The sequence below is a fragment of the Diceros bicornis genome, chromosome 5, assembly GCF_020826845.1.
Source record: "Diceros bicornis minor isolate mBicDic1 chromosome 5, mDicBic1.mat.cur, whole genome shotgun sequence".
NCBI classification, from domain to species: domain Eukaryota; kingdom Metazoa; phylum Chordata; class Mammalia; order Perissodactyla; family Rhinocerotidae; genus Diceros; species Diceros bicornis.
In genome coordinates this window covers 37,654,662-37,681,989 of record NC_080744.1, presented here as the reverse complement: position 1 = coordinate 37,681,989, position 27,328 = coordinate 37,654,662, and the positions used below count along the sequence as shown (strand labels likewise).

The following is a 27,328-nucleotide window of genomic DNA, read 5'->3' as shown; positions in this document are numbered from 1 at the left end:
CATTTAAAAAGACTCTTCTTGGGCTGGCCCCATGGCTTGGCGGTTGGGTGCGCGCGCTCAGCTGCTGGCGGCCTGGGTTCGGATCCAGGCGCGTGCCGACGCACCGCTTCTCTGGCCATGCTGGGGCCGGGTCCCACGTGCAGCGGCTGGAGGGATGTGGAACTGTGACATACAACTATCTACTGGGGCTTTGGGGGGAAAAATAAATAAATAAAGTTTAAAAAAAATAAAAAATAAAAAGACTCTTCTTTATGCATATTTTTAGAGCTTTAATGAAGAGTTCACGTGGTCTTGTTTTAAATGCTTTGAATGCGACTACAGTAAAAACAAGACATTTAATAAAGGGAATAAGAGTCCACAAGTATTTTTCTTACCTTGTTTTGAGCACTCGGGGTCTGAACAACTCAGAGGGTGACGTAAGCCTCTTTTGAAAGGTTGAGAAAAACTGACAAACTGAGATGGGCTCCCGGGCTTTGTGCGGATGGGATGTAGACCATCCAGGACATTTATGCCCAGAGCTTGGTTAAAGATGGGTTTGAACAGAAAGTTTATTGTTCAGAAAGGGTGATGGCAAATTAATAGAATAGTGGTAAATGACTCTAGTCTTTAGGGAAAGTTTTGTTTCATATAGAGACTAAAATAAAATATATTTTAAAGTCCCCATAACATCAGAGATTTCTCCTTCACGTATGTCACTTGAAGTTTTTTTCATATTTCCCGTGGAAATATGAAGGAATCAACAGCAAGAAGATTGGTACATGATAATGAATAACAAAAAAAGTTTTATGAGAACTTCATAGCAAATTGTGGTAGCACATTTATCTTTTTAAGAATAAATCTCCATATATATTGGGTTTCTGGAGCTGGAATTTAGAAGTTCTTCTATGTGTATTTTATTTCTTATATATTTTAATATATGCTTAAGGTAAAATTTTAGCATAATGGACAATTATAATTATGAAAAAATTTTGAACTTTTTTAATATTAGATTTTACCTATGATGTGGAAAGAAATGAGTCGTTGATCAAAGCAGAAAAGAAACCTTTCTCAAATACAGAAAAGATTGAGCTCAGGGGTAAACACAGCCAGGATTTTATTAAACGAAACATTGAGGTACGTACTTAGAAATTTAGAAGCGAATGTCAGACTAAATGAGTTGTGTTCAGTATCTTTAAATATTTTTTTGACTATGATACATGTATATGTAATTGAAACAGTATATATAACTGAAAGAAAACTTTTATGAGCCAGTACTTTTGACTTCACTATTTTCTATTCCATCCTAACCTATCCTGTCATATCCTATCCTACCCCTTTTAAAAAATGCTAGCTGCGAGAGAAGGTCAAATACCGTATGATTTCCTTCATTAAGTAGTAGATAATAACAACAATAAACAAAAACTTAGAGACAGAGATTGGATTGGGGGTTACCAGAAGGGAAGGGGGGAGGGAGGAGGGCGAAAGGGATAGTTCGGCACACGTGTGTGGTAATGGGTTGTAATTAGTATTTGGGTGGTGAACATGATGTAATCTATGCAGAAATAGAAGTATAATGATGTACACCTGAAATTTATACAATGTTATAAACCAATGTTACTGCAATAAACAAACAAACAAACAAAAATGCTAGCTGCAACTTAATATGTTTATTTCACTACCCAGAAATGAATCTACCTCCTGCAATTTAGAAAACTTTTATTTGGATAATAGCTTTGCACAGTGTTTCCCAGATTTTAAACTGCGTATTAGTAAAATTGGTTTTTTAAATTAATGAGACTGATTTTATAGCTGGCGCATTTAGAGATTTGAATGGGAAATGCTCCTGGGAGAGCTGGAGAGGCCAATTGGTTGTCTGCCCCCTGGCTCCCTCGCCTCCCCCAGCTGAGCCTCCTGGCAGCCCATCACTTGCCTTGAGTAGCCCTCTGCTTCAGGGGCTTGTCCTGGGTCTTACAGGCTTTGCAGCTTAACTTGGTTTGTACTCAAGGCAGACTCCTGTATTAGACCAGATGCTAATTAATAATTTACAGCAAGAAATGTAAGTGTGGTGGACAGAAAGTTCGTGGCAAACCACTCAGGCAGATAAGTCACTGGAAAACTCCATTGGTAAGTGTGGAGTATTAGCAAGAGGAAAGAGTTAAACAGTTCCTCACAGTTCAAGCCTGAGGCTTTTTCCACCATTGGCACATCATTTCCAGGCCAACTAGATTCATGGGTCAGCCTGCCTCTGCCAAGACTGGCCTCGGGGACTGTCAATTTTTCTGTGCTCCTTGTTTGTATGATCGGAAGGAAACCTTCTTCTCTAACTTTATCTGATTCTTTGCGCTGGCATGCATAATATGTTGATTTATTGTTTAATTTTCTAAGAGCGGTAGCGTTTTTTCCCATATCCAAGTTCTTGCTCACACAGATGGCAACTCCAAGATAGATTTCGTTTTTCCCTTTTAATAATAGTAACTGAATCTTTATTTAAACTCCTGGTATGATATTCTTGAAATTTAAAAGTAGTTTCATTTAGTGTATATATGCCACATAGCAAGTGGCAAGAAGATTCCTTCCAAATGTCTCAGCAAATATGTTTTTGCATTGATGTATATTATATAAAGAAAGGTTTGCAAACTGCCTGTGTTTTATTGTTTTATTTTATTTTTTTAAATAAAATATTTGTTGAGATGGTAACATGAGGGCCTGCTTATAGTGGGAATATCTTCACTTGGAGAATGGACCTATGCCCAAAATTTGACATAAAATAAAATTACCTAGCAAGTGAAAAATGCCTAATCTCACAAATTTTACCTTAGTTTATCTGTACTGTCGAAGCCTCAGGTCCCATTTTTATTTTCCTGAACTATGAATTGCTTTGAGTATTTAATGTTTTCCATTAATACATTCTGTAGTTGGCCAAGAATTCAGGAAAACCGGGGGTTATGACCGACAGAGAGAAGAAAAGGCTGATTGAGCTTTTGAAGGACTTAGATGACAGAGATTCGGGACTGTCCAGTTCGGAGGTATGTAGACTCTGCTAGTTAATGACCTCTGCACTTCTTAATTTTTATTTTTTTATCAAGTTATTGATCCATTAGCACAAATTTACAATAATTTTTCAAGTTATGAGATAATATTCTTTGATTTAAAAAAATCTTCTTTTGCAAATCTATTTTTACTGAAATTTTAAAATTTATTCTTGGTCAATTCATTATTGACTCTCAAAGGATTATCTCATGTTATTATAAGAGTGACTTTGCATTGGCTATCACAATAATAACCACTGCCTGTGATGTAATGGGCTTAGTCACTGATGGCATATGAATGTGTTTCTCTGTATCCTTTTATTTTGGACTTTTCTTGTTATCCCTAAATTGGCTCTATGATATTTCAGTATAGTCTTCAGTAATAATCCTAAAGAACAGTGAACCTTGAGCATCTAGTTCCCTGAAGAGTCTGAAGGGATCACAGATGAGCCTAAGGAGGAGAACAGCATGCAATCCGGGGTATGAATGTGGGTATTTATAGGGCCCAGCATGTTGCACATGGAGTGCAGTGGCCCAGCATTTGCACGTGTTTGCATACTTACCTTATAGCACTATTCTTTAGTCCCACAAATGAAGTACACTCTCCTGTGTTCCTTACAGCCCTTATCCCTGTTATCCAGCTTTTATTTCCCTATGTTTAATAGAGACATGATGTAGTGAATGCTGCTGGCACCCTGCCCAGATCCCCTTTACCTGGCACCTGTCTATGCATCACCCCCCTGCCCGGTGCCAGGGGTGCACAGCTGCCCCTGCCCTGGAGAACTGCCCTGGGCTAACTGGGAGCTGTACAGGCCAGGAAAGCACCCCCTCCCCACCATGCCCCTCACCTCAAGATGGGATTAGCCCTGTGGTGCAGTTTGTCCTCCAGAGTTTCCCAGGGGTCAGCTGTTCTTCAGCTGAGACTGCGTCTTTGCCAGGCTCTGTTCCCTTGTCCTAGTCTGCTTCCCTCATGCCTCTTCTCCTGAAAGCACTCCCCTAATAAGTCACTTGAACAAGAATCCCTGTCTCAGGCTCTGCGTCTAGGGAACCAAACCTAAGTCACATAGATTCAGAGGGTAATTTTTGCTTTGGGTACAGAAGCAGTGCACGTGCAGCAATGCCTTTGGCCAGTGCAGGAGGACATGCCAGTCCCTGGAGCCAACACTCAGCATCAGCTGCTGCTTGGAAATCCCAGCCCAGGGCTGCCTGGATCCTCCAATTTGTCAAGAGAAGCTAGAAATTCAGATTTTATGGGAAACATTCCTTTTTTAAAAATGTTGACAACTAATTCCATTTAAAAAAGTGCTGTGTGGACAAACAAAATCTCTACCCGCTGCCTCACCCCAAACCAAAAGCAAGTCTGCAGAACATTACAGACTAAAACCACTAAATACTTTTTTCTAAGATGGTGAAGGTCTGGGGCTGGTGAGATTGTCCTGCCAATCCAGAGAGACCCTGCACCTCTTTGTATCCAGTGTGTTTCGCGAAGCAGGGGCAAGGAGTGGGTAAGACAGACTGCTAAATGCCCACATAATTCTGAGATACTTTAGCTTTGGGATTCATGGTAACTTGTTTGTTTTATTATCAAAAGCTAAGATAACAGTAATCATTAAAGGATCTTGGTCTCATGCATAGTTTTGTATTAATTATGAAGTTGGGCAAGCTGCTGCCCACGGATTCTCTGGGTACCAAACTAGGGCGTGATAGCTCTTCCTTAAGTATTCTAGGAATGCTTTAACAATGAATTTTTGTTATTAATATTCCCTTTTACATATTATTTTTGTTAATATTTGTCTTGTCTCTCTCTTTGTTTTAAACTCTGTCATTTAGGTAGAGTTTTAGATAGAAGTTTTTTTTTTGTGAGGAAGATCAGCCCTGAGCTAACATCCATGCTAATCCTCCTCTATTTTTGCTGAGGAAGACCGGCTCTGAGCTAATATCTATTGCCAATCCTCCTCCTTTTTTTCCCCAAAGCCCCAGTAGATAGTTGTATGTCATAGTTGCACATCCTTCTAGTTGCTGTATGTGGGACGGGGCCTCAGCATGGTCGGAGAAGCAGTGCGTCGGTGCGCGCCCAGGATCCGAACCCAGGCCGCCAGTAGTGGAGCGCGCACACTTAACCGCTAAGCCACGGGGCCGGCCCTTAGGTAGATCTTTTACAAATACCATATAGCTGGATTTTTATTGTTTATGTTGTGTCTTTATCTTTGGTTGTGTCTTTATCTTTTATTGTTCATTTATCTTTTGTTATTATTTCCTATTCTTTATCTTTTAATGATGATATTTAATTTATTCATATTTCTTATGACCACTGATAATTTTTGGACCTTTTCCTGACATCCTATTTTATATTTCATTTATTATATTTGTTTTTTTTTCGTAACTTTATCCCATTTTCCTCTTGTCACTTGAAAATTCAGTATCCTATTTCTTATCTGATACTGTTAACCTTCAAGTTCTTAAAATACATTAAATACTTTTCAACTTCAATAATTAATTAACCTCTAAAATCTTGTATCTTAAAAAGACAGGATCTTTGTTATGCTTTTATTTCCCTTTTCTCCCATTTCCTCTCCTCTAGAATGTATTGAAATCAACTGGAGTTTCAGTTGCAGAATATTATAAGTTTTTACTTTTAAAAATTCTTCTTGTATTTTAGGAATCTTTCAGTCTCAACAGTGGCCAGATTTTTAGCCATGTCATTAACTGTGTGTTTAGGCTCATCTAATTGTTTATTTGTACAAATTACTTTTCTTGAATTAGTCCTCTGGAACTTTTCCCCAAGAAATGATGGTGTGTAGGTATGAGTGTTTGCATATTCAAAAACTTATTTTTTCCTTATTCGAATGATGGCGTGGGTGGTAACTAAATTCTAGATGCAAACTCCTTTCTTTCTGGAAGCATGTAGGATTTTCTCTTTATTTTTGAGTTCAGAAATTTTATCAGAACATATTTATGTATGTCTTTAAAAACCTTTTTGTTCCTGCATGGCACCTTGTAGGCGCTTTCTATCTGAAGGTTCAAGTCTTTCTTCAGTTCAGAAAATTATCTTCTATTATCTCTTCCCTTCCATCATCTCTTTTCTCTGCTTTTGGGCTACCTAAAATGGGATATCAGTTGGGAACGTGATTAGCTGCAAGTAACAGAAAACTTTATAAACAGTCCCTTAAACAAGTAAGGAGTTTATTTATTTATTTTTTTGCTGAGGAAGATTCACCCTGAGCTAATATCCACTGCCAATCTTCCTCTTTTTGTATGTGAGCCGCCGCCATGGCATTGCCACCGACAGATGAGTGGTGTAGGTCTGCACCTGGGAACTGAACCCAGGCTGCTGAAGCGGAGCATGCTGAACTTAACCACTAGGCCACTGGGGCTGATCCCGAGTTTATTTTTTTTAAGTAATGAGAAATGCAGGCGTAAGCAGCTAGTGTCTTTCTGTCTTCCTGTTCCACGTTCTTAGTGTGGTTTTGTTTTTAGGTTTGCAAGATTGCTGCTATATCTGTAGGTAATGTGTCTATTTTCCAGGCAGAAAAAAAGGGGGAAGGGTAAGAGGTAAACAGACACTCCTCCAAGGCTTTGCCTTTTTATTTGGGAAGCTGTGGTGTCCCCAGGACTTCCACCTGCATCTCATTGGCCAAGCTGTGTCGCTTAGCCATTTGTTTCATACATTGCTGCAAGTGAGACTGGGGATTCAGGTATTTCACTTTCTAGTTTTTGTAGCAGAGGAAGGCAAGGAAGAAGGAAATTGGAAAAGGAGAGCAGGTCAGTCAACGTTCAAGTGTCTGCCACAGATGAATATAGAACCTCCTGGATCTCTCCTCTAGATATTAAAACATTTTTCTGATCATTCATCTTTTTTCATTTTGCTCATATGAGCTCCTTTTACAGTTTACCAAGTTGGGTTTAAACCATATCTATTCTGCTGTTTAACTATGCAGTCCTCTTTTGATATCATTGCTATTGTTTTTACAGTTATTATTGTTTTCTAAGCTAATATTTGCTGAGAGTTCTTTTTGCAAGTCCTCTGAGACTGTATTTGCTATATTCTTTCAAACTTCCATGTGCCCTTTTCTTTATGGACTGCCCCACCACTTCATCTCTGACAAATGCCTATGCGACTTAAAAAGAATGACTAAAACGATAATTATGTTTTAACTAACCAGAACTCTTGCCCTCTGGTTAATCTTTATGGTGGCGTGTTTAATTGTATGGATGTAATATTCTCTTGAATCTCTCTAGGATACTTACTTTGAATTTTTTAAAGATTTCCTCCTATGTTGGGAACTCACACTTACAAGTACTGGCTACCCGAAGACAGATGCCTCTACTGCCACCCTCCCCAGCGAAATGGGTTTTGCATCAGATCTGAAATTATTCACATCTAAGTCAGTATTGAATGAGTGAGGCCAGTTGTGGACCCTCAGTTACTGGCCTGAGTCCTAGTGTATAGGAGGGTGGTGAAGAGCATTTTCTGGGTTCTGTCTTAGGGAAGCAAGACTCCTAAAAGCTAGAAATTTCCCATACATAGCGAGGGTGTCTAGAAGGTGTTAGACGGGAAAACATGATACCATGTACTACATATTAGTATATAATTTCCTTCTGTAACTGCATAGTGCCTGAGACATTTAAATTTCTATTAAATTGATCTGATATGCCCTTTTACCTCCAGTGTCATTAAAAAATTATTCGGGGGCTGGCCCAGTGGCGTAGTGGTTAAGGTCGCGCGCTCCGCTTTGGTGGCCCTGGGGTTCACAGGTTTGGATCCCTGGCACGGACCTATGCACCACTTATCAAGCCATGCTGTGGCAGGCGTCCCACATATAAAAATGGGCATGGATGTTAGCCCAGGGCCAATCTTCCTCAGCAAAAAAAAAAAATAATTCTATTCAGACAATAATTTAAAATTTATTAACCAATATTTAGTCATTGATTCCATAGTTTTACTTTTTTGTGATTTTTTATTATTTCTCATTTAGGTCATACAGTATTTACATCCCTTTTATTTAGGAAAAATTAACCAGGGTTTCTTATTTGTGAGTAATATTATGTTTTTATAATTATGTATAACTTTCGTATACCAATTAACAAGTGTATTTAAAAAAATTTATTACTATATCGTATCTTTGTATGGATATACACAGTCTACTCACTTTATCCCTATTTTTAGACATTTGGGCTTTTGTAGTTATCCTTTATTATAAATAATATGGCAAAAAACATACCAGTCAGTGTTCTGGGTTGCAAGAAACAGAAATGGACTTTGGTTAAAAAAACAAAAAATGAATTTATTGGGAGACTTGGTTAGCTAACAGACTCATTGGGAAGTTTGGAGAACCAGGTTTGTAAACCAGGCAGATATCAAGGTAGCCAGAAACATGGCCATAGAAACTCCTCAGAAACAGGCTGGTTAGGGGCTGTACCTAGGCCACCAGACACCCCCATAGATGCTCGCTGCTGCCACCTTCATCATGGCCCATACTGGATTCTCACTGCCACTGCTGTCACTAGTAATCATTTTCCCACTTTTCCTGCATCTTTACTTCTCCTTCTCTCTCCCTCAAGAGTCAAAGTCCAGGGTGTTTGCTTCTGATTGGCTGAATCGAGGTCATTTGCTTGTCTTCTTGATGCCAGTATGTAGGGGGAGGAGTGTCTGGTGGTGACCTGTCCCCTACCAAGACTGATGCAATGTTTGGTTTCTCTGAAGCAGGAAGGGAGATTGGATGCTGAGGGACAAATATGTCTTTCTGTGTAAGTTTTTGCATGGATTTCTTCTGGTTACCATTTAGGGATTGATTCCTGGTATTAGTGTCATGAAACCAAAGTGTATGAAATTCTTAAGCTTCCTTGCCCTCCAGCTGCCCCTTTATTCTTAGTGTTCTTCATGATTCCTCTGTCCTACATACTTCCCTGTGTGACCTCGCCCATTCCCATGGTCCAAGAGTGTGAACCACTATAGATATATGGGTGAGTCCAAAATACTTATTTCCAACCCAGGTCTCTACCTTGAACTTTAGACAAATATATGTAACTCCCTAACATAACCTGGATATCCTAGGGACATCTGTGAATATCAAAAAGTGCTGAACGGAATCCATCATCATCTTCCTCCTCAAACCTACTCCGTCTCCTATATTCCCTAGTTTGGTCGATATCACCACCATCTCCTTAGTTGGCAGAATCAGGAATTTGGTTTTTGTCCTTGATCCTTATTCTTCCCTTCCATCAAATTATCTCCAGATTCTGTAAATTCTACTTCCTAAGTATCTTTGGAATCTGTCCTATATTCTGCATTCCCAGGAAACATTCTTTAGTTCAGGCACTCATCGCTTTTGTTCTAGATTATGGCTTTTTCTTCTTAACTGGGTTTTCTGCCTCTAGTCTTGCCCTCACCAGCTCCAGTTTTAAAGTCATAGCTGATCATGTTATTTCTTTGATTAAGATGTGATTGAGATTGATTATTTCCTCCAGAAAGCCTTCTCTAATCACTGTCTCCCTTCCCAATGCACAGAGGTTGGTTGACCCTCCCTGGTTCCCATGGCGCCCTGGGCTGACTAGCACTCTTCACACCTTGTTAAAATCTCTGCTGCCAAGAGACTGAGAACTCCTTCAGGGCAGAAACGTGTGAATTCATATTGAATCACCAGTGCCCAGTATAATGCCTAAACACAGTAGGCACTCAGAAGGAGATTTTTGAAAGAATGTTATGAGTGGGTTTTAACCCGTTATGAAACTAATGTTAGGTGAATAAGGATTTAGATGACCAATTAAGCTCATGAAATCCAAACAACTGAGTTTAGAGACCTTAGCTACTTTTCAGGGACAAACTTTGAAAATACCATGTCCATTATAGGGTAAATATGATTCTTCCTGTTCAGCATATCACAAACCACTTTTTCAAAGTGGAGAAATGATAATATTATGGGACTCAGACTGTGAGGCTAAGAGATTTATTCCACAGGAAAAAACCCCACAAAATGTAAGAAGATACTTTACACAGAGTTGGCAGATAATGAAACCATAAATGATTTAATTTTTTTCTTTTACTATCCCAATGTTAATGCTGTACTTTTTGTTTTGTTTTTGTTTGTTTGTTTTTGTGAAGTCCTGAGCATTGATGTAGCAGTTTGAAAGGTATGTTTTGGAAAAAATGTAGCATGAGAATGACCTGGTGACCCTTGTTTTCTCTTAGGGCGATCCGTCTGGCTGGCTGCTCCCGGGAGAAGGCTACACACTTGCAGTCACTCAGCATCAGCAGCTTGCTGAAATCGATGCCAAACTCCAAGAACTCTCAGCAGCCTCCCCAACAATTTTCAGTTTTTCTCCAAGACTTGGAAATCAGAATGATCAGGTATATTTAATTCAAGAGTGCATAGACAGTTCAGGTTTATGTGTGCTAAAGCTAGTTCACATAATTTGACAATCTGCTTGTTAACTAAAGAGGTTTCTTCCCATTTGCTTTTTCCGTGGCTACAACTGTAGTGATAGTAGTTTCCATGACAGTGTGTATTTTCCTTTGGAGACTTCCACTTCCTATTCATTTTTCTTTCAGTTGGTGATTTGCTGGGATGGGGTCACTGAAGAAATATTTATTTTAATATTATTATATCTTTATGATTTAAGCTAATTCTTGATCATGATCAAGAGAGAGGAGAAGGGAGAACGTTGATATAGTATTCAGTAGTCCTTTGGGAGCCTTATTTCTTTCTATTCCTCTGGTTCTAGGTATTAGGAATGGCAGCCGCTTGTCCCTTACTCTGCCACATTCTTCTAGCTCTTTCAATTTAACATCAAGCAGTGAAGCTCATATGTTGATAATTTCTCACCCATGAGGGTGTTGAAATAAATGTGTTTCCTCTCTCGATAGTTCCCTCAAAGATTCCTTTATAAAGCTGGTAGAATGTGTAGAAGTTGTAGTAAAACAGAAGAGTAATAGCAGCTTTGGAAAAGTAAAATTCTCTTTTCCCCTCTATATTTCAGTACCTCATAGGATCTAGTTTGGAGTTGGGTGGTGGTTTTCACCTGAAGAGAAAATGGCTGGTCTTTTGTGATTCTACTAACCCTCTACCAGTTTTGTAAACATTTCGCCAAATCATTTTCTGTACAATCTCAGATGCATGTGATTTTCTTGGTCCTTAAAAAGATTTAAATATCAGTAGTCTATAAATAATAATTCTGCTTTATAGTGTGTCTTTCTTCCAAGCTATCAATTGAAGTTTAGGGATCTGGCTTTGGGCCAGTTGAAACTACCTTGGGGGAAAGGAGCAGTGTTAAGATGTTCCAAAGAAAGTCCCGTCACTGGCAAGACCTTTATGAAGCCATCTCATCTTCCTTAGATTATGTTTCTAAGGGCCAGGCACAGCTTCTTCTGACCCCTTACACAACAGTAGTGGTGGTAGTGAAAATCACTGATTTCTGGATTGAGATCAGAGTTCTTGGGAAACAGAGAATTGGAATCTCTGTCCTCACCCAAATGTACCCCAGGGCTTTGACACTGGTTACACTACAGTTTGTGTGTGTTACTGGGTGCCATTTCCCAAAAGGAGGAAGCCCCCAGATGGGGGAATAAAATTGCTCAGGGATATTCTTTGTGCTTTTCGTGTTACAGCTCATGTTGTTTTGTTATTGTTGTTAGAGTTCATGGGTAGCTGAGATCTCGAAGCTGGATAAAGGTCCTAAAGATAGAAAATGTCTTTTTCATGGCTGTCAGATGTTATTCTTGAAAGAGAGACTGAGAATTTAGAGATTTGTTTAGCTATTAGGACTTCAAATAAAGCATGACTATGGTCAGATTCTGTCATTGTCATCTAAATCACATTTTCAGAGTTCACATTTATGGTTCAGATAAAATATTTAAAAAAATTATAAAAAGGAAAGCTAGCACATTACTTAGTTGTTACATACTGAGATTATATATTTTTATGTAAAACAGTATATATTTAGAGAGAAAAGAGGAAACTACATTTTGGGACTCCCATTAGGTATAGAAACAGAAATGTAACATTGTAGTTATTGAAAAGAAATAATTAATGCTTCTTGCATGCAAAAAAGAATATCTTATTAGCTTTTGTTCAATTTCCTCTTGGCTTTCCTCCTTTCTAACTAAAACCAGCATTGCATATTGAATTTTCAAGCCAGAAATGCTAATGTGGCAACTTATTTTATGGCTAATATTTTTGGATTGAAATTGTTTTCAATAAATACACTGAAAAGTATCTCAGATAAACCCTGCATATCTATTCAGTTGATGAATGGGCTCCAATCTATTGCTGAACCACAAATATTCATAGGGCATAGTCACATCATTTTTATTTTTAACTCTCTGCAAACCATTAACCATCAGTAATTTTTCTCCATGCTCTTTTAGAAAGAATGTCTTTTAAATGATATATAAATTTCTGTTTTTCAACAATCAATTCAACAAACATTAATCAAGTGCTCACTGCATGCAAAGAGTAATAGGGAACCTAGAGACGAGTCAGGCAAACATAGAACTGTGGGGTCAGAAAGCTTCGCTTCAAGTTCTGGCTCTTCCACTTACTAGGACTTGGGCATTAATTAGAAGCTCTCTAAACCCTAGTTTCCTCCTCTATAAAATAGTAATAATATTATTCTTTAGGGTTCTTTTAAAGGGTAGATGAGTTAATATATGTAAAGTGCTTAGCACAGTGTGTGACCCAGAACTCAACCAATAATGTTATTATCATAATGATAAGTGACTTAACGAACTTATTTCCTTATGGGAGGCACAGAATATACATAGATAACTATGGTACAAGACAGCATAGGTAACACCATAGAAGGCTATAAGCAAAGTGCTATGGTGGTTCAGAGGAGAGAGAGAAAGCACATCCAGAAGGAATATCAAGAAAGTCCATTTCCACAAGTGAGGGACAGGCAGAGGAAGAGGAACTAGTGAATGAGGCAGAAGGGGTCAGTGGCCCAGGAGAAGACTGCCATTATACAGCATGAGGTTGAAAACTGGTGGCCTGCAGGGCAAATTTGGCTCACAGATGGGTTTCCTTTAGCCCACATAAAGTTTATAATTTTTTTTGAGTCAACATTTAAAAATTGGGTGAACTCATATAAAAGTTCAAATTTCTAGTTTTTCTTGAAAAATTAGAAAATCTGGCAACATTAGGTCAGAATCCTTCCATGGCACACTACAATATTGAGCTGAGTGGCAACTGCTGCTTTATATAGAGCTCAAATTCTCCTGTTTGCTATAGTATCCACCATTCCGTATTGTAGTACAGGCCCTGAGGCCTACTTCATGCATTTATGTTACTTGCCCAGACCCTGCACAGGCCATCAAACCATCTCTGAATGCCTGCTTATTTCATAGGAGATGCTGTGGTGGTTGGTGTTGAGTATCCAGATTAGTATGTTACTTCATCTCTGACCTTAAAGCAGATTGCAGGATACTGGAGGATAGGATGTAAACATAGAACAAATTGTGGAGTGACCATACAATTAAACAAGAAGTACCACAATATGGGAACTGATCATATGAAAAGTACAGAAAGTGTATGCTGTAGGAGCACAGAGAAAGGAAAGGTTATTTGATGAAAGTATGATATTTAACAAATTCCTTTGGAGATTTGTTTATTTTGTTCAAAAAAACCAAAAAACCAGTTTCTCAAACAAGTTGAAACACACAGGCTTTCTGACTTATCTGACTACGGCAAGTTCAAGGTGCTAAGTTGATAGGTACATAAGCCTAGGATATGATAAATGTACCCGAGTCAGAGTAATTTGAGGGACTCCAGAAATGTGACTCAGAGATTAAGGAAGTATTTGTTGCTGTGAAAGGGGCAGATAAGAAGTCTTTTTTTCCTTATGAGCTTGCTGATTACGATGTTCTCATATAGATGCCCTGGCCTGGCTCTTAACTTTTTGGCAATGTTTTAAAAGCAGCATTTGGCTTTTACATATCTGATTTCCTTAGTGTAAAACAAAGCATGTGATCACATTTAAAAGAAAGAATGGCATATTACTGCTATTGCTGTGATGTGAATATTATAATGTGATTGCAGTTTTTACATCTGTTTTTTATTTTCATTTCATCTTAGCAAAAGAGAACTAATTGAAGCAATTTTTTTCTTAAGATCTGTGGTTTAACTGTGCATACCTTTCGGTATCCATCCCCTAACCCTCCAACAAATCAGTTAGTTCTTTCCATGTATTCTAAATCCCACCATAAAATTGAGTGATGTTCTATAATTTAGTTACCGTATATCTTATATGTAGCTGTGTTAGATTCCAGCTTTCTCCAGAAATATCTAAGATATAGGAGTTATGTAAGCATTCAGTTTCTTAAATCCTTAGCAACTGGATTCAATAATAAATTCTATTCAGTTTGGCACTTGTAGAGAAGTGTAATTTATTCATCTCTCATGCAGTCTTACTAAATCTAGAATTCCAGTTTATGGTTAGATTTTTTTTTTCCGGTTGGGAGAGGGTCTTCAGAAATGCCTCTCATCGACAAGAGGCATTTCTTTGTTCTAAAACCAACTAGTTAAATTGAATATAAAGCTCCTCCTTTACTTGATTTATCTTCTTGTTTTTAAAATATTGATTTAGTTGTACACAATTTGGTAAGAAAACAAAAAATTAACAAACATTTGATTTAGGAAAATTGTAGTTGTATTCATCTCTTTTCTTGTCAAGAGCATACTATTCCTGACAGCAATAATTAACTGTTTCTTAGTCTCTTCCTGTTTCAACATTAGCTAAAATTGAGGAAATATAAATGTTGTTTGACATGTATCCTGAAAAATGTTTTATTGCTGAGTCCAGGGATTTGCAGAGTTCTAATAATGGCTATGTTGTTCACTTGACATCAAGTTACTTAATATGCTGGTTGAGGGCAGGAATCTAGGAAATTTTTTTGTGTGCTAGTCACAAGCACAGAAATCTTATTGACCATCTGCTCATTTCCGAAAACCATAGAAGTATACCACAAGAGCATGGGTTTCTGGATTGAGGAATAAATAAGAAGTTACTTCAGAGGCCCTTGCCTCTAATGCTAACCTGTCAAATGTTCCCAATTAAATCTGGGGAATTATTCTTGCCACTGATGTTTTACAGATTGCTTTGAAGTTTATATTTATGTTTCTTTGTTTTCTATATTAAGCCTCCTGTGTAGTCAAGGTTTCTTTCGTTTGATGGCAATATTCAAAGATGATAAAAACAATCTGGCTGAAAGATTTTTTTCCCTACTGTTAGTACTGCCAGGCCAATGATCTATCTGATGACAGGAAATAGCAGTAGCCTATGGAAAAGTGTAGCATTAGCTTGAAAACACACGGCAAGCTGGCTTTATTTAAGCAGGTTTGTATTTTTCTGGCCGTTAACTTATGCCTTTTTGCATATCAGGTAACTTATGAAGATGTGAGTAATTTCCTCTGTCTTTGGCTTTTGTGAGTTTACTTAGCTTCAAAGACCCCTGTTGGCTCAGTCAACACCACAGATATTTTTCTAAGGATGAACTTAAAATCCCTTGGCAATCAATTATTCAAGTCAACAAATATCTATTGACTTCAGGAACAGTTCTCTGCTTGTGACTCCTTAGATATTCTGTCTTTATCATGGAGAGCTTTTATTGAACTGAATTTTACTTTTACTGAATAAAAGGATTCCTGTATGACTCAGAAACACAGAAATCATATGGATGGTCAAAGAATCTGCTCAAACATTTCTACCTTAGGAAATCGAGATATTTCCTGATGATCATGGAAACAGACAGTATTGGTTGGCACTTTGATGTGACAAACTCTCCTGGCACCACAGAGCTTCTTGAAAATGCCACTGGGCAATTTTTGCCAGAATCAATGACTACCTTTTCTTGTTCCCTCTTGGCCTCTGCTTTCATCACATGCTATCCTTCAAATATTTAAACTATATGGTTATGCTATCAGAGACCATGATTGAGGAAAGATATTAACATATCCTTGGGTCTAACTGTAGAGAATTGCAGACTCATAAGCCATTGGAGTTGGAAGAAACTTTCTCAGAAAGAATCGAGACCCAGGAGAGAAAGTGACCTGCCCAGATGTACTCAGATGATTATACCAGCAGAACTGGGGCTAAAATCTAATCTTCAGGCCAATACCTTTTGGGTACAGAGAGTCACATTGTTGGAGCAGAACAAAAATAGCCTTGATAGAATAATCTTGTTGTTTTCTTAAAAATAAAAAATGACTTTTTCTGCTTATGAAATTAATACATGTTTATTGTAGAAAATTCAGGAAATACAAAACATCAAAGAAAAATGAGATTAAATAATCAAGATTTTTACCATCAAATTTAATTTCTTTCCAGTTTATTTCTCTACAAATAACATATATACACACTCATATATACATAGTATACCAGTTAGAGTTCTGGGCAAGAAACAGGAAAAACACTCAGCTTGGATTTTGAAGATAATTAAATGAAGGAACTATTTATAGATTTAAAGAAGCCAGTAAGAGGTTTTGTGACACCCAGGGACTAGCAACAGTGGGTAGGGGGAAGAAAAAGTGTACTGGAGCTTGGGGAGAGTTAGAACTGTGGTAGAAGAATCAGCCACCCAAAGTTGTAATCATAGAGGGTGTGGACAAAGGATTAGCCAACCCTTCCCCCTTCAGCATGAGAATTTGAGCTGTGGTTAATTTCCTAATGGTTTTCCTGGCAATCTGATGAAAGTTGGAATGTCTACAATGTTTGGAGACAACTTTGCTAATGCTGAAATTGGCCCCTGGACTGGGAGAATTATATAAACCTGATGGGGAAGCCATACTTTGGGCTTGCCTAAGTGCAGCGATTCTTGTGGCTGAGCATGTCTATTGTTGGGACCCTGGACTCAGTGCCTATGCGGTCATTTCAAGAGATGATGCTCCTATGGGATATGAAGCTTTTAAGCCAGAGTAGCTTCCTTACCCCTTGTACCTGTACTGGTATGACATGGACTGCAGCAAAAACTCCCATTGAAGAGGGGTACCTGACTCTGCCCTGCTGTGTTTCTTGTCTTATATCCATCTGAGTAGACTGGCTCCAAGTGTGGCCTCTGTTTGTCTTTGTGAATATTCAGTTGAATCTAAGAAAACCCTCCTGATGGGCACCTCAGGGATACATCACTGCCAAAACCATAATGCCACAGCAGGGAAGGGAAGGGGAAAATACCCCAAGCTCTGTCTCCTCCTGCCCTCCAATCTCTTAATACTCCTTCCCCCACATTGACTAAACCTAATCACAAGACAGAGGTAAAGGAGAAAGAGTCTGATTGTCCCAGCTTGGGTCACACCTTCACCACAGTTTATTATTCTCGTGTTGATGGACATTTGGCTATGTGCATAAAGCTGCTATGAACATTTGTGTACAAGGCTTGAGTCATACATTTTCGTTTCTCTTGGATAGATTCACAGGAATGGAATTGCTGAGTCATCAGATAGATAAATGTTTACCTTTATTTTTTTTTCTTAAGGAAGATTGGCCCTGAGCTAACATCTGTTGCCAATCTTCCTCTTTTTTTTTTCTTTTTTCTCCCCAAAGCCCCAGTACGTGGTTGTAGGTCCTAGTTTTAGGTCCTTCTAGTTCTTCTATGTGGGATGCCACCTCAGCATGGCTTAATGAGTGGTGAGTAGGTCTGCGCCCAGGATCCAAACCAGCGAACCCCGGGCTGCAGAAGTGGAATGCACAAACTTAATTGCTATGTGACTGGGCCAGGCCCAAATGTTTAACTTTTTAAGAAACTGCCAGTTTTCCAAAGTGGTTGTACCATTATATACTTCTACCAGTGATGTAGGAGAGTTCTGCTTGTTCCACACCTCTCCAACATTTTGTGTTAACCAACTTTTTCATCTAGGCCGTTCTAGTGGCTGTGTAGTCAAATCTCATTGTGATTTTAATTTGCATTTCCCTGATGACTTAATGATGTGGAGGACTTTTTCTTATTTGTCATTCACATATCTTCTTTCATGGAGTATCTGTTCATGTCGTTTTAGACCTGGATTGTCTTTTTTATTATTTATTCTTGTTTATTTTATTATTGAATTGTGTAAGTGCCTTATATATATTGGATACACGTCCTTTGTCAGATTTGTGTGTTATGATATTTTTCTCTCAGTCTGTGGCTTGTCTATTTTTTTAATGGTGGCTTTGGATAAGCAAAATTTAAAAATACTGATGAAGTCTGATTTACAATATTTTTTTCCTTTCTGTCTTTTCTTTGCCTACCCCAAAGATTAAAAAAAAAATCATAGTTGTAGATTGTTAAAATGATGTCCTTTTTTTTAAAAAAGAAAAAAAATGATTTCCATTTAAAAATGAAATCTAATTCAGATATTTTTCAGATCATTATGTTCTATAGACTGAATGTTTGTGTCCCTCAAAATTTATATGTTGAAATTTAATCCCCATTGTGATGGTATTTGGAGGTGAGGCCTTTGGGAGGTCATGAGGGTAGAGCCCTCATGAATGGGATTGGTGCCCTTATAAAAGAGACCCAAAGAGCTCCCTTGCTCCTTCTGCTGTCTGAGGACACAGCAAGAAGATAACCATCTAGGAACTAGGAAGCAGGCCCTCACCAGACACTAAATCTGCCAATGCCTTGATCTTGGACTTCCCAGCCTCCAGAACTGTGAGAAATACATTTCTGTTGTTTATAAGCCACTCAATCTGTGGTATTCTGTAATAGCAGCTCAAACAGACTAAGGAGCTGTGTATCCTACTTCATAGTAGGTGTATCTTCATAAAAGTTCATGAAATGCTAAATGCTTAGAGCTATGAAGAGACCTTGATACTATCTATTCCAAACTCTTCCCTAACATTAGGTTTCCTTCTTAAAAATATTCTTGATAATAATTCACCCTCTGGATGCTTCTAGAGATTGAGAGCTACCAGAAATGGGGAAAACAAAATGTAAAAGAATCACTACTTGAAGTTGATATACTCTTTTAATAGTCTCCTCATTAGAATTTTATACTATATGAATTTCTTTGAAACATTAGTGTGATCAGAATTCTGAGAACCAAAATTACAGTCTATTGGCCAGTGCTTATACAGCTTTGGAATTATAGTTTATGTTAGGATACAGAGTGGGATCAGTTGTGGTCCCTGTCTGGGCAGTGACAGTGTGGTAAATGCAATGAGGGAACATGTGGAATGACCAAGAGAATAATTGCCCTTCCTGGGTATGTTGGGGAATATTTTATAGTGGAAATATGTTTCTGCTGGGCTCAAAAAGAATAGGAGTCTCCATGAGGAGTTGGAGGGAAGAGGCATGGAGTGGTGGAGAACTAGCAGTAGTCAATATTGCTGAGCCTTTGGGTCTGACACCCAAACAATGGGAGATGAGACTGAAGAGACAGTCAGGGCCCAGGCCGTGAAGGGGTGAGGACTCTGCTCCTTGCTCTGTGGCTTCTCTGCAAAGGATGGAATGAATGGGGAGACTGGTGGCACCAAGATCAGTTAAGAGGCTCAAGCAGTAGCTTAAGTGTATAGTTCTCAAATTCTCAAGTAGTTGTGCTTCAGGTTGTCAGTCCCCAGTCCCTGTCTTGAATCAGAATCTCTGGGGTGGAGGCTGGGCCTCTGAATATTTTCACAGGCTCTGTGGGTGAGTCTGAAGCACACTGGAGTTTGAAAACTGCTGTTTGAAGTGAATAATGAGGAGGCAGTGAGCAAAAGAGACGGGCCTTGATTAAAGAGGTATTAGAAAGTAAAATGACTATTCTTGATGACCAGCTACATGTAAGGAATGAGAATGTGGGAGGATTCTGGCTTGAGCAACTTGAAAAATGTCATTTCTGCCAGTCACCTACATGGCAAAACAGAGTAGGAGATCCGTGGGAGAAAAGATAAGGGAGTTTAGTTATAGATATAGGACCTACTTACTGTCAAGAAATACCCATTTATATCACCTAGAAGTAAGATTAACTTTGGGAGGGTATGGGTCTGTCAATTCAAATATTGCTGATAATAATGGAATACTTTCATTATATATTGCTTATTCTTTTCAGAGGACATAATCAGCTCACATTTGTTAGGCACTAAGATTTGTTGCATGCCTACTATGTACTGTGATGACATTTAGGCTAGGTCCTATTATTATTATCATTTTGCAGATAATGAAACTGCAGCTCAGAGAGGTTAGTTGATTTCCCCAAGGCTGTCTTGGTCTGGAACCAGACGGAGCCAAGATTATAAACTCCTGACTTTGCCAAGTCCAGTTCTCTTCTCACTATTACACAGCTGCCTCTGGTAACATGGATAGGCAGAGTTTTTTCTTATTATTTGTGTATGATGAACTTGAAGTCCAGAGAAAGTGTGATTTGCCCAAGATTCCAAGCTGATAAGTTCAGAGCAGGGACCAGCATCCAGGTCCCTGCTTCCGGCCACTGTTCTTTTCACCCTAATTTCCTGCTTTCCAGATGATTGAGCTTATTTCCTACATGTTTTATGTACAGTTGGACCTTTTCCCCTCAAATAGGAAGAGTTTGGAGAATTATAAATATCATTTTGAAGAGCAAAAGTATTGTTGGAGAAGCAAAGCCAGTCTTCAAGGCTCCGTTGCTTTGGAGCGGTCTGTGATGGTACCTGTTCAGCCTGTGCGTGAATTTGTTTTCTTTTTTTAATTAGGAACCTGACCTTAACAGTGACGACAGAAACACGGAAATAACTCCGGGAGAAAAGGTACTTCGGGAAACCAAAGAGCAACGGGATCAGCAAAATCGGCTGAGAGAGATAGATGAAAAGCTGAGAGAGATGAAGGAAAGTGTGGTAAGGGTTTCTTTCTTTCTTTTTTTTGTGAGGAAGATCAGCCCTGAGCTAACATCCATGCAATCCTCCTCTTTTTGCTGAGGAAGACTGGCTCTGAGCTAACATCTATTGCCAATCCTCCTCCTTTTTTCCCCTTTTTCTCCCCAAGGCCCCACTAGATAGTTGTATGTCATAGTTGCACATCCTTCTAGTTGCTGTATGTGGGACGCGGCCTCAGCATGGCTGGAGAAGTGGTACATTGGTGTGCGCCCGGGATCCGAACCTGGGCCACCAGCAGCAGAACGCGTGCACTTAACCGCTAAGCCACGGGGCCGGCCCCTAGTCTTTCTTTATTTAAAGTTTCATTGTAGCCAATGATTGTATGAAAAAAAGCTTCCAGTTTCCTTTGACTCTTATGACTGTTTTTAAATCCGGCAAGAAAACCGACCAGGGAATTTGTCAGTAAGAATTTGAATACAAACTAAAAATATGATTCATAGAACTTAAAGTAGTAGTATACTTAATTTATGTAGCATAATAAACCTGTGAAATACTATCTGAAGTCAGAATAATGATCCACATGCCTAATATTCTGTGTCTGATGGTGACATAAATGTTCTTTTTTTTGTGGAAAAATTTGGCAGTTGTTCTCCACAAAATCGTTTTTATATACTAACTTGTAGCTTAAATATTCCCACTTTTTGTTCAGAATTCGTAATATATTATTACTCATTAATTTTAATACATTCTAAATCCGTCTTGAGCCTATTTCATGTTTTAATTGCTTGCCATTTAAAGACATATCATTGCTGATGAGAGAAGGCTCTTAAATCAACTAAATGGTGAGCTGGTTGATATTCTGAATGTATGAGAAATGCTCTATAATAATATGATTTTCCAGCTACTCACAGGATGTTTCCAACTGGATATTTGGCTTTTCCCTAAGGTTAAACATGACAAGGCTGAACTTGTGATTCTCCCTACATCCTCTCTCCCAGGGCTGATCCTGTCATAATTGCCAGTGCCACCTACTTTCTGTCTTCTACTAAATCCTGTTATCTTGGGTGATCTTCAAGCCTCATTGAGTTTTAACCAGTGTGTCTAAATTGTTGCCATACTTTACCACAGTTCCTTATGACTCTTTGAAAATCTTCCCTTTTTTGTCCCTACTTGTATCACCGTTCTCTCAGCATTGGCACCTCCTGTCTAGCCACTTATAACCTGGTCACTCTCTTCTCTCATGATTCCATTTTATATGCTGCTCCATGGGAGTAAGCATCAGGTAAGTGATTCTGACTGAATTCCAGTCTCCTCAGAGCCCTGCAAGAGTGTGCACCCATCCCGCTGGAGAGTCTTCACCCCTCATGATTGCATCCAGCTGAACTGCTCTTACATTTGCCAGCCGTGGACAGCAGCACTGACTCAGAGCCTAAAGGATACCTAGGTCTGCCTAATGAGAGTCAGGCAACAGATCTAAAGGGAGTAAATGCATTGTGCTTCTCTTTATAATTTGTTTTTGTTTACTTTTCTTGGAAATTTAATGAGGATTATATTTCAAGGAGAACTCTGTTTTTATTTTCTGAGGGATTTTTTCTCCTTGAGTCTGTTGATATGGGGAAGAAGTAAAAGAAGTAGGAATGGTTAGGAAGTATAAAGGAGCTCGTGGCCAATAGTTATGGTGGTGGTGATGGGGCATTGCCAACCTGATGTGGTCAATAAAATGTTTGTGGTTTGACTGGTTTTGAAAACTATTGGCACTTCTCACCTCACACCTGCCAATTCAAGGTAGACAAAGCCTGTCATTCTCCATGATTCAATTCTCCTGATTTCTGACCACTTACCATATGCCTTGGATGTGTATCTATTCTTTTCTATCATGTCTTTATCATTATTTAATTTTTGACTCAAAACCTGGGTCTTTTAGGAAATCTTATATTTTATTCCAGTGTCATATGAAGGTTGGCTAGACTTGAAGAGATAAGATAAACATCAAGAGTTGGTTGCTATGTAAGTGGAAAAGAATAATATATAAGTAGAGAAGAGCAATTATTGTGCCAGGCACTGTTCCAAGTACTTTACAATTTATTAACTTATCTAATCTTTACAACCCCTCTATGAAGTAAACACTACTATCCTCATTTTATAAATGAAATGGAAGCATGGAGAGGTTGAGTAATTCCTCTAGGTTATATAGCTAGTGAGTGGAAGAGAGAGGATTCAAATGGTTAGCTTTTAATGAGTGTGCTATACTGCTTTTCTGGCACTTATTTGCTTTTCTTTTAATGATTAATGTTGCTTTTTGTTAATTAAAGTGTGATAAATTTGTTATAATCAGTAATATTCATGGGCAAAATATTTGGAATCTCTCATATAAATGATAATTTCACAATTTTGTGTTTTATAGTCAACACTTTCAGAAATTGGTGTCTGGTCAGTAAAGGCACATGAGTATTATCTGTATTGTCTTTTTGTTTTAATTGCTTAGTGTTTCATAATATCCTATGGATCATATTGTATACTGTGTGTACTTTTGAGGGAAGATACTGTGTCTACTTCAGACTCTGTAAAGCCCGTTTTACCTCATAGACTTCTAGGTACTTTGTGGATTGGGAATCTGGAGACCTGAGTTCTTCTTTCAATATTGTCAGTAGCCTTCTCTGTTACCTTGAATAAGTCACTTAATCTCTTAGAGAGTTGGTTTTGTTACTTTAAAATCAAGGGAATAGGGCTAGATGACCTTTGTCTTTTTGCCTGTGATTCTTGGCATACTTATTTTTGGTGAGAGACGACGTTATTTATAGTATCTAAAGCTCAGTTTGTATGTTTCCTAATTTAGTATTAATTGGTTTAGATCTTCTACTGAAAGTTACTTTTGGAAGTATTAAAGTATTTGAGAAGACTTAAGTTGTTTGTTGGTTGGTTTGGTTTCATTTTCCTTGGGTGTTATTTCTTTGGAAATATTCCGAAAAGTGGAATTATGCAGGTCAAAAATATAAATAATGTTATAGCTGTCACTGTAACCATTGACCAGTTGCTTTCCAGGGGGGGAAAAAACAGTTTAAAAAGGTACCAAAAAATGTTCAAATATTGCTGTCCCCGTCTCCACACCACTCCCACTAACATATAATTATATCACATTTATCATTGTTTTTGCTGGTCTGATAAATGTATATAGTGCAAAGCTTGTTTTAATATGATTTTAATCACTGGTAAGGCTGAACATTATTCCTTGTAATGACTCTATTTTTCTAAATGCATAAAGACCACTTATTGAGAGACAATAAGTAGGGATCTTTTGTATGCATCAATGCTTTCCATATTTTTAAACATTAATTTTGTTTACAAATGCAACATATGTATATTATGGAAAGTTGAGATATAGAGAAAATTATGAGAAATAATATAAAAATCATCCATAATCCCAACATACTTTTCCCTTTAAATCATATATGTTATAAAAAGTGAATTTCATTTTTTCACCTCCCCATCCATCCCCATCCCCACTAAAAGTAATCACTGTTAAGCATTTGCTATATATTGTTCCAGGATTTTTCTATGACTTTTTTTTCATATAAAAATGGAATCATACTGCTTACTTCTTATGCAACAAGCTCTTTTTCCTTAATAATATATCATAGACATCTTTCCAAGATACATAGATCTACCTCATTCTTTTGATAGCAGGATGGTATTCTATTATGTGTATATATATACACAGTAAGTTATGAAACCAGCTCAAAGAAGGGCTAAGGGGTCCCAGCTGATATCTGAGGTATACACATTACATTTGTTTCTTTTTTAATTTTAGTTATGGTTTCATAGGTACCACAATTCCCTTGCCTCCTTGATCGTGCACTGCAATTGCCCAGCCTCTCCTCAGCCTCTCCTCAGCCTCTCCTCACCCCTGCCTCAACTCACTACCCATTGTCTCCATTTTTGGTGGATTGCTGAGGGCTGTCAGGGAAGAGGCCAAGCCTTGCTGACTGGCTCTGTTTCATAGCTAGGGTCTCCAACCTCAGCTGGGCTGTCTTCACTGTTCATCATTGCTTTTTTCTCATCCTCGCAGGGTCTATTCCAGTCCTTTCCCACCCCGCTTCAAGACCCCATCCCCACTCTACTGTCTCATTCTGACAATATGACTTGATCTCTAATTTACAGAGTAAATAGAGGACATTCAGACATGACCTCTTTCACCTTCTCTTCATCTCTAAATCTGCCTTTCTAGGCATCCTTCCCTCCTTTCATCCTGAGTCAGAAAAAGAGCATCTTGATTCTTCTCCAAGGCTTACCCCTCCGCCTTCAATTTCACCCTCTATACTATATTCTTGCCTTCCTTATCATAAAAACAAGCTTATGTATTAAAAATGTTAATAACAACAATACTAATAATAAACATTTATATAGCACTTAAGGTGTGCCAGACCCTGTTCGAAGCACTTTATTTATAAATAATTTAATCTTCATAACAGCCTCTAACGTAGGTATTAATGAAAACTATCCCCATTCTACAGATCAAGGAACTGGAGCACAGAGAGGTTAGGAGACCTGCCCAAGATCACACAGCTAGAGTTGAGATTTATGTAATCTTAACCCATTTAATACTATAGTAGGATAATAAAAATGGCAAGTATATGGATTTTGTCAATGAAGAACTTTTAGTTGGAAATGGGCGATACAAAACATAAAAATAAAAATTCTAGATAGATTGTAAGTATCAACTATATGTAATGTGCAAGTACATATACTGACAACAATCTGAAGGGAAATAGAATATAAATGTTAATAGCTTGGCTTTATTATTTTCCACTTTCTATTAAATTGCCTTTATGCCTCAAGAAAGGGGAGTCATAATTGAGGCAATTTTATTATTTCATTGTTTTATTTATGTACATTTTAACCCTTTAACATAAAGATGGACTTATTGAGTAATTTAAATAAATAATAAGAATAATTCATGTTTGGTCTAATTTTTCTGAGGTATTGAGTGTTCCATTGTGATAATAAGACTGAGGGGAATTTTGTTTTTTAAATAAAGAACATCTTTAACTTCTAGAATTAGGTAAAAATGCCTTTAACGAAGTTGCACTATAATTCTAGCTTTCATAAATCAAAAGAATTCAATTTTAGGTTTTGCATTTTGCAAGGAAGAATCATCAATCTGATTTCATCTCATGGACTCTGTTAATGATAAAATATTCTCAAAGATGTTTTGTTAGTATTGTTAGGAAGAGCTTTCCACGGTTCCAATCATTCTAAATGCATTGACCACACTTTTTAGGTTTGTGTTGTGTCTCTTTTTGATTCTCAGTTTGAACTTCCTTCATTTTTTCCATCATTTGAAGTCTACTATTTCTTCCCACATTCTTTCCCTTTTCGGTTTCCTGGAAACCACTGAGCTGGGCCTTGTTTGGTGAACTGCATTGTCATTATTGCATCAAAATGTTTAGCACTCTAAGCCTTGTTGCTGAGCATTGTGGATAAGAATGTGGTTCACAAAGGATGATAAATCCTTGTGTTCTGATTCTTATTTCGACATGCTTCTGCCATTTAACCTAGTATAAGAATACATGGACCCCAATCAGAAGACTGGAGGGTTTCTTCTGCTCGGTGAATGGATGGAGGGTTTACCTTCAGTTGCTAAACATGCCATAGGATCAGAATTATAGAATGTGAGAGCTGAAGGGTCCTTAGAGGTCACGTGGGCCAGTTCCCTGGATTAGAAACCAGAGTCTTGAATGGCTAAATGATTTTTCAAAGACTCACAATTACTTAGCGGTAGACTTGGGCCAGTTCCCAATTCTTTTGACACTTCAACCTGTGAGCTTTTCATTAAATCCAACCTCTCTAAGTCATACCTGCATAGTTCAGCCAATTTTCAGCTAAGATTTGGGGCCACCCACGAACATGGACTTCATTCTAAAACCTTTTAGCTGTTACCGACTGTTTACACATCTTTTCCAAATTCAACAGAACGCCAAACAAACCTGACATGTTTGTGGTTAAGCTGGAAGACTAAGTAGTGTGCTTTGGTATTCACACATTACCTAAGGCCTGAGTTGGAAAAGCAGTTATATTCTCTCTGTGGCAACATTGTTCAGAGCTGTAGAAATTATTTAATCTTTTTTTTCATTTGTAACAGCTTTTATAAAGATGGATGAAATGATAACATTGACACATGAAATTGGTATTTTTATAGAGTTTACAACCTTTACTTTTCCTTCTGCAGGTAATGGCGGGTGTGTGCCATAACGATGCACAATATTTGGCTGTGAAATTTTGAGAGTGGGATTTGCATGTTAACAGTTAAACAAACCTTAAAAAATTTGTTCTCATAATCATAGGTAAAGAAACATTTTGAAACAAGTAAGTAGAACATAAAATTGTCAGAAGCACTTATATATTTCTACACAATCTGATGCAGAAATCTTGACAAAACTTCTTGCAACTGAATAGTATCATTTAATGGTTGAGAAATAGCATGTAGCAGTTACAGGTACATGGCTGGCGTTCAGGAATTATTCTGGAATGAATAAATGAGCTAGTAACCTTTTTAAAGTTATCAGCTATGTATAATGTTTGAATAT

The 27,328-nt window shown here is 38.0% G+C and overlaps 1 protein-coding gene across 1 annotated transcript in view; it reads left to right on the top strand.

The window, feature by feature from the left end:
* Positions 1–27,328, top strand: part of FSIP1 (fibrous sheath interacting protein 1) — a 162,427-nt gene that overhangs the window by 29,622 nt on the left and 105,477 nt on the right. Inside the window, exons 6-9 of the mRNA XM_058541202.1 lie at positions 989–1,113; positions 2,895–3,005; positions 10,198–10,356; positions 20,625–20,765. Coding sequence (XP_058397185.1) covers positions 989–1,113; positions 2,895–3,005; positions 10,198–10,356; positions 20,625–20,765 — 536 coding nt within the window. The remainder of the gene's footprint in view (positions 1–988; positions 1,114–2,894; positions 3,006–10,197; positions 10,357–20,624; positions 20,766–27,328) is intronic.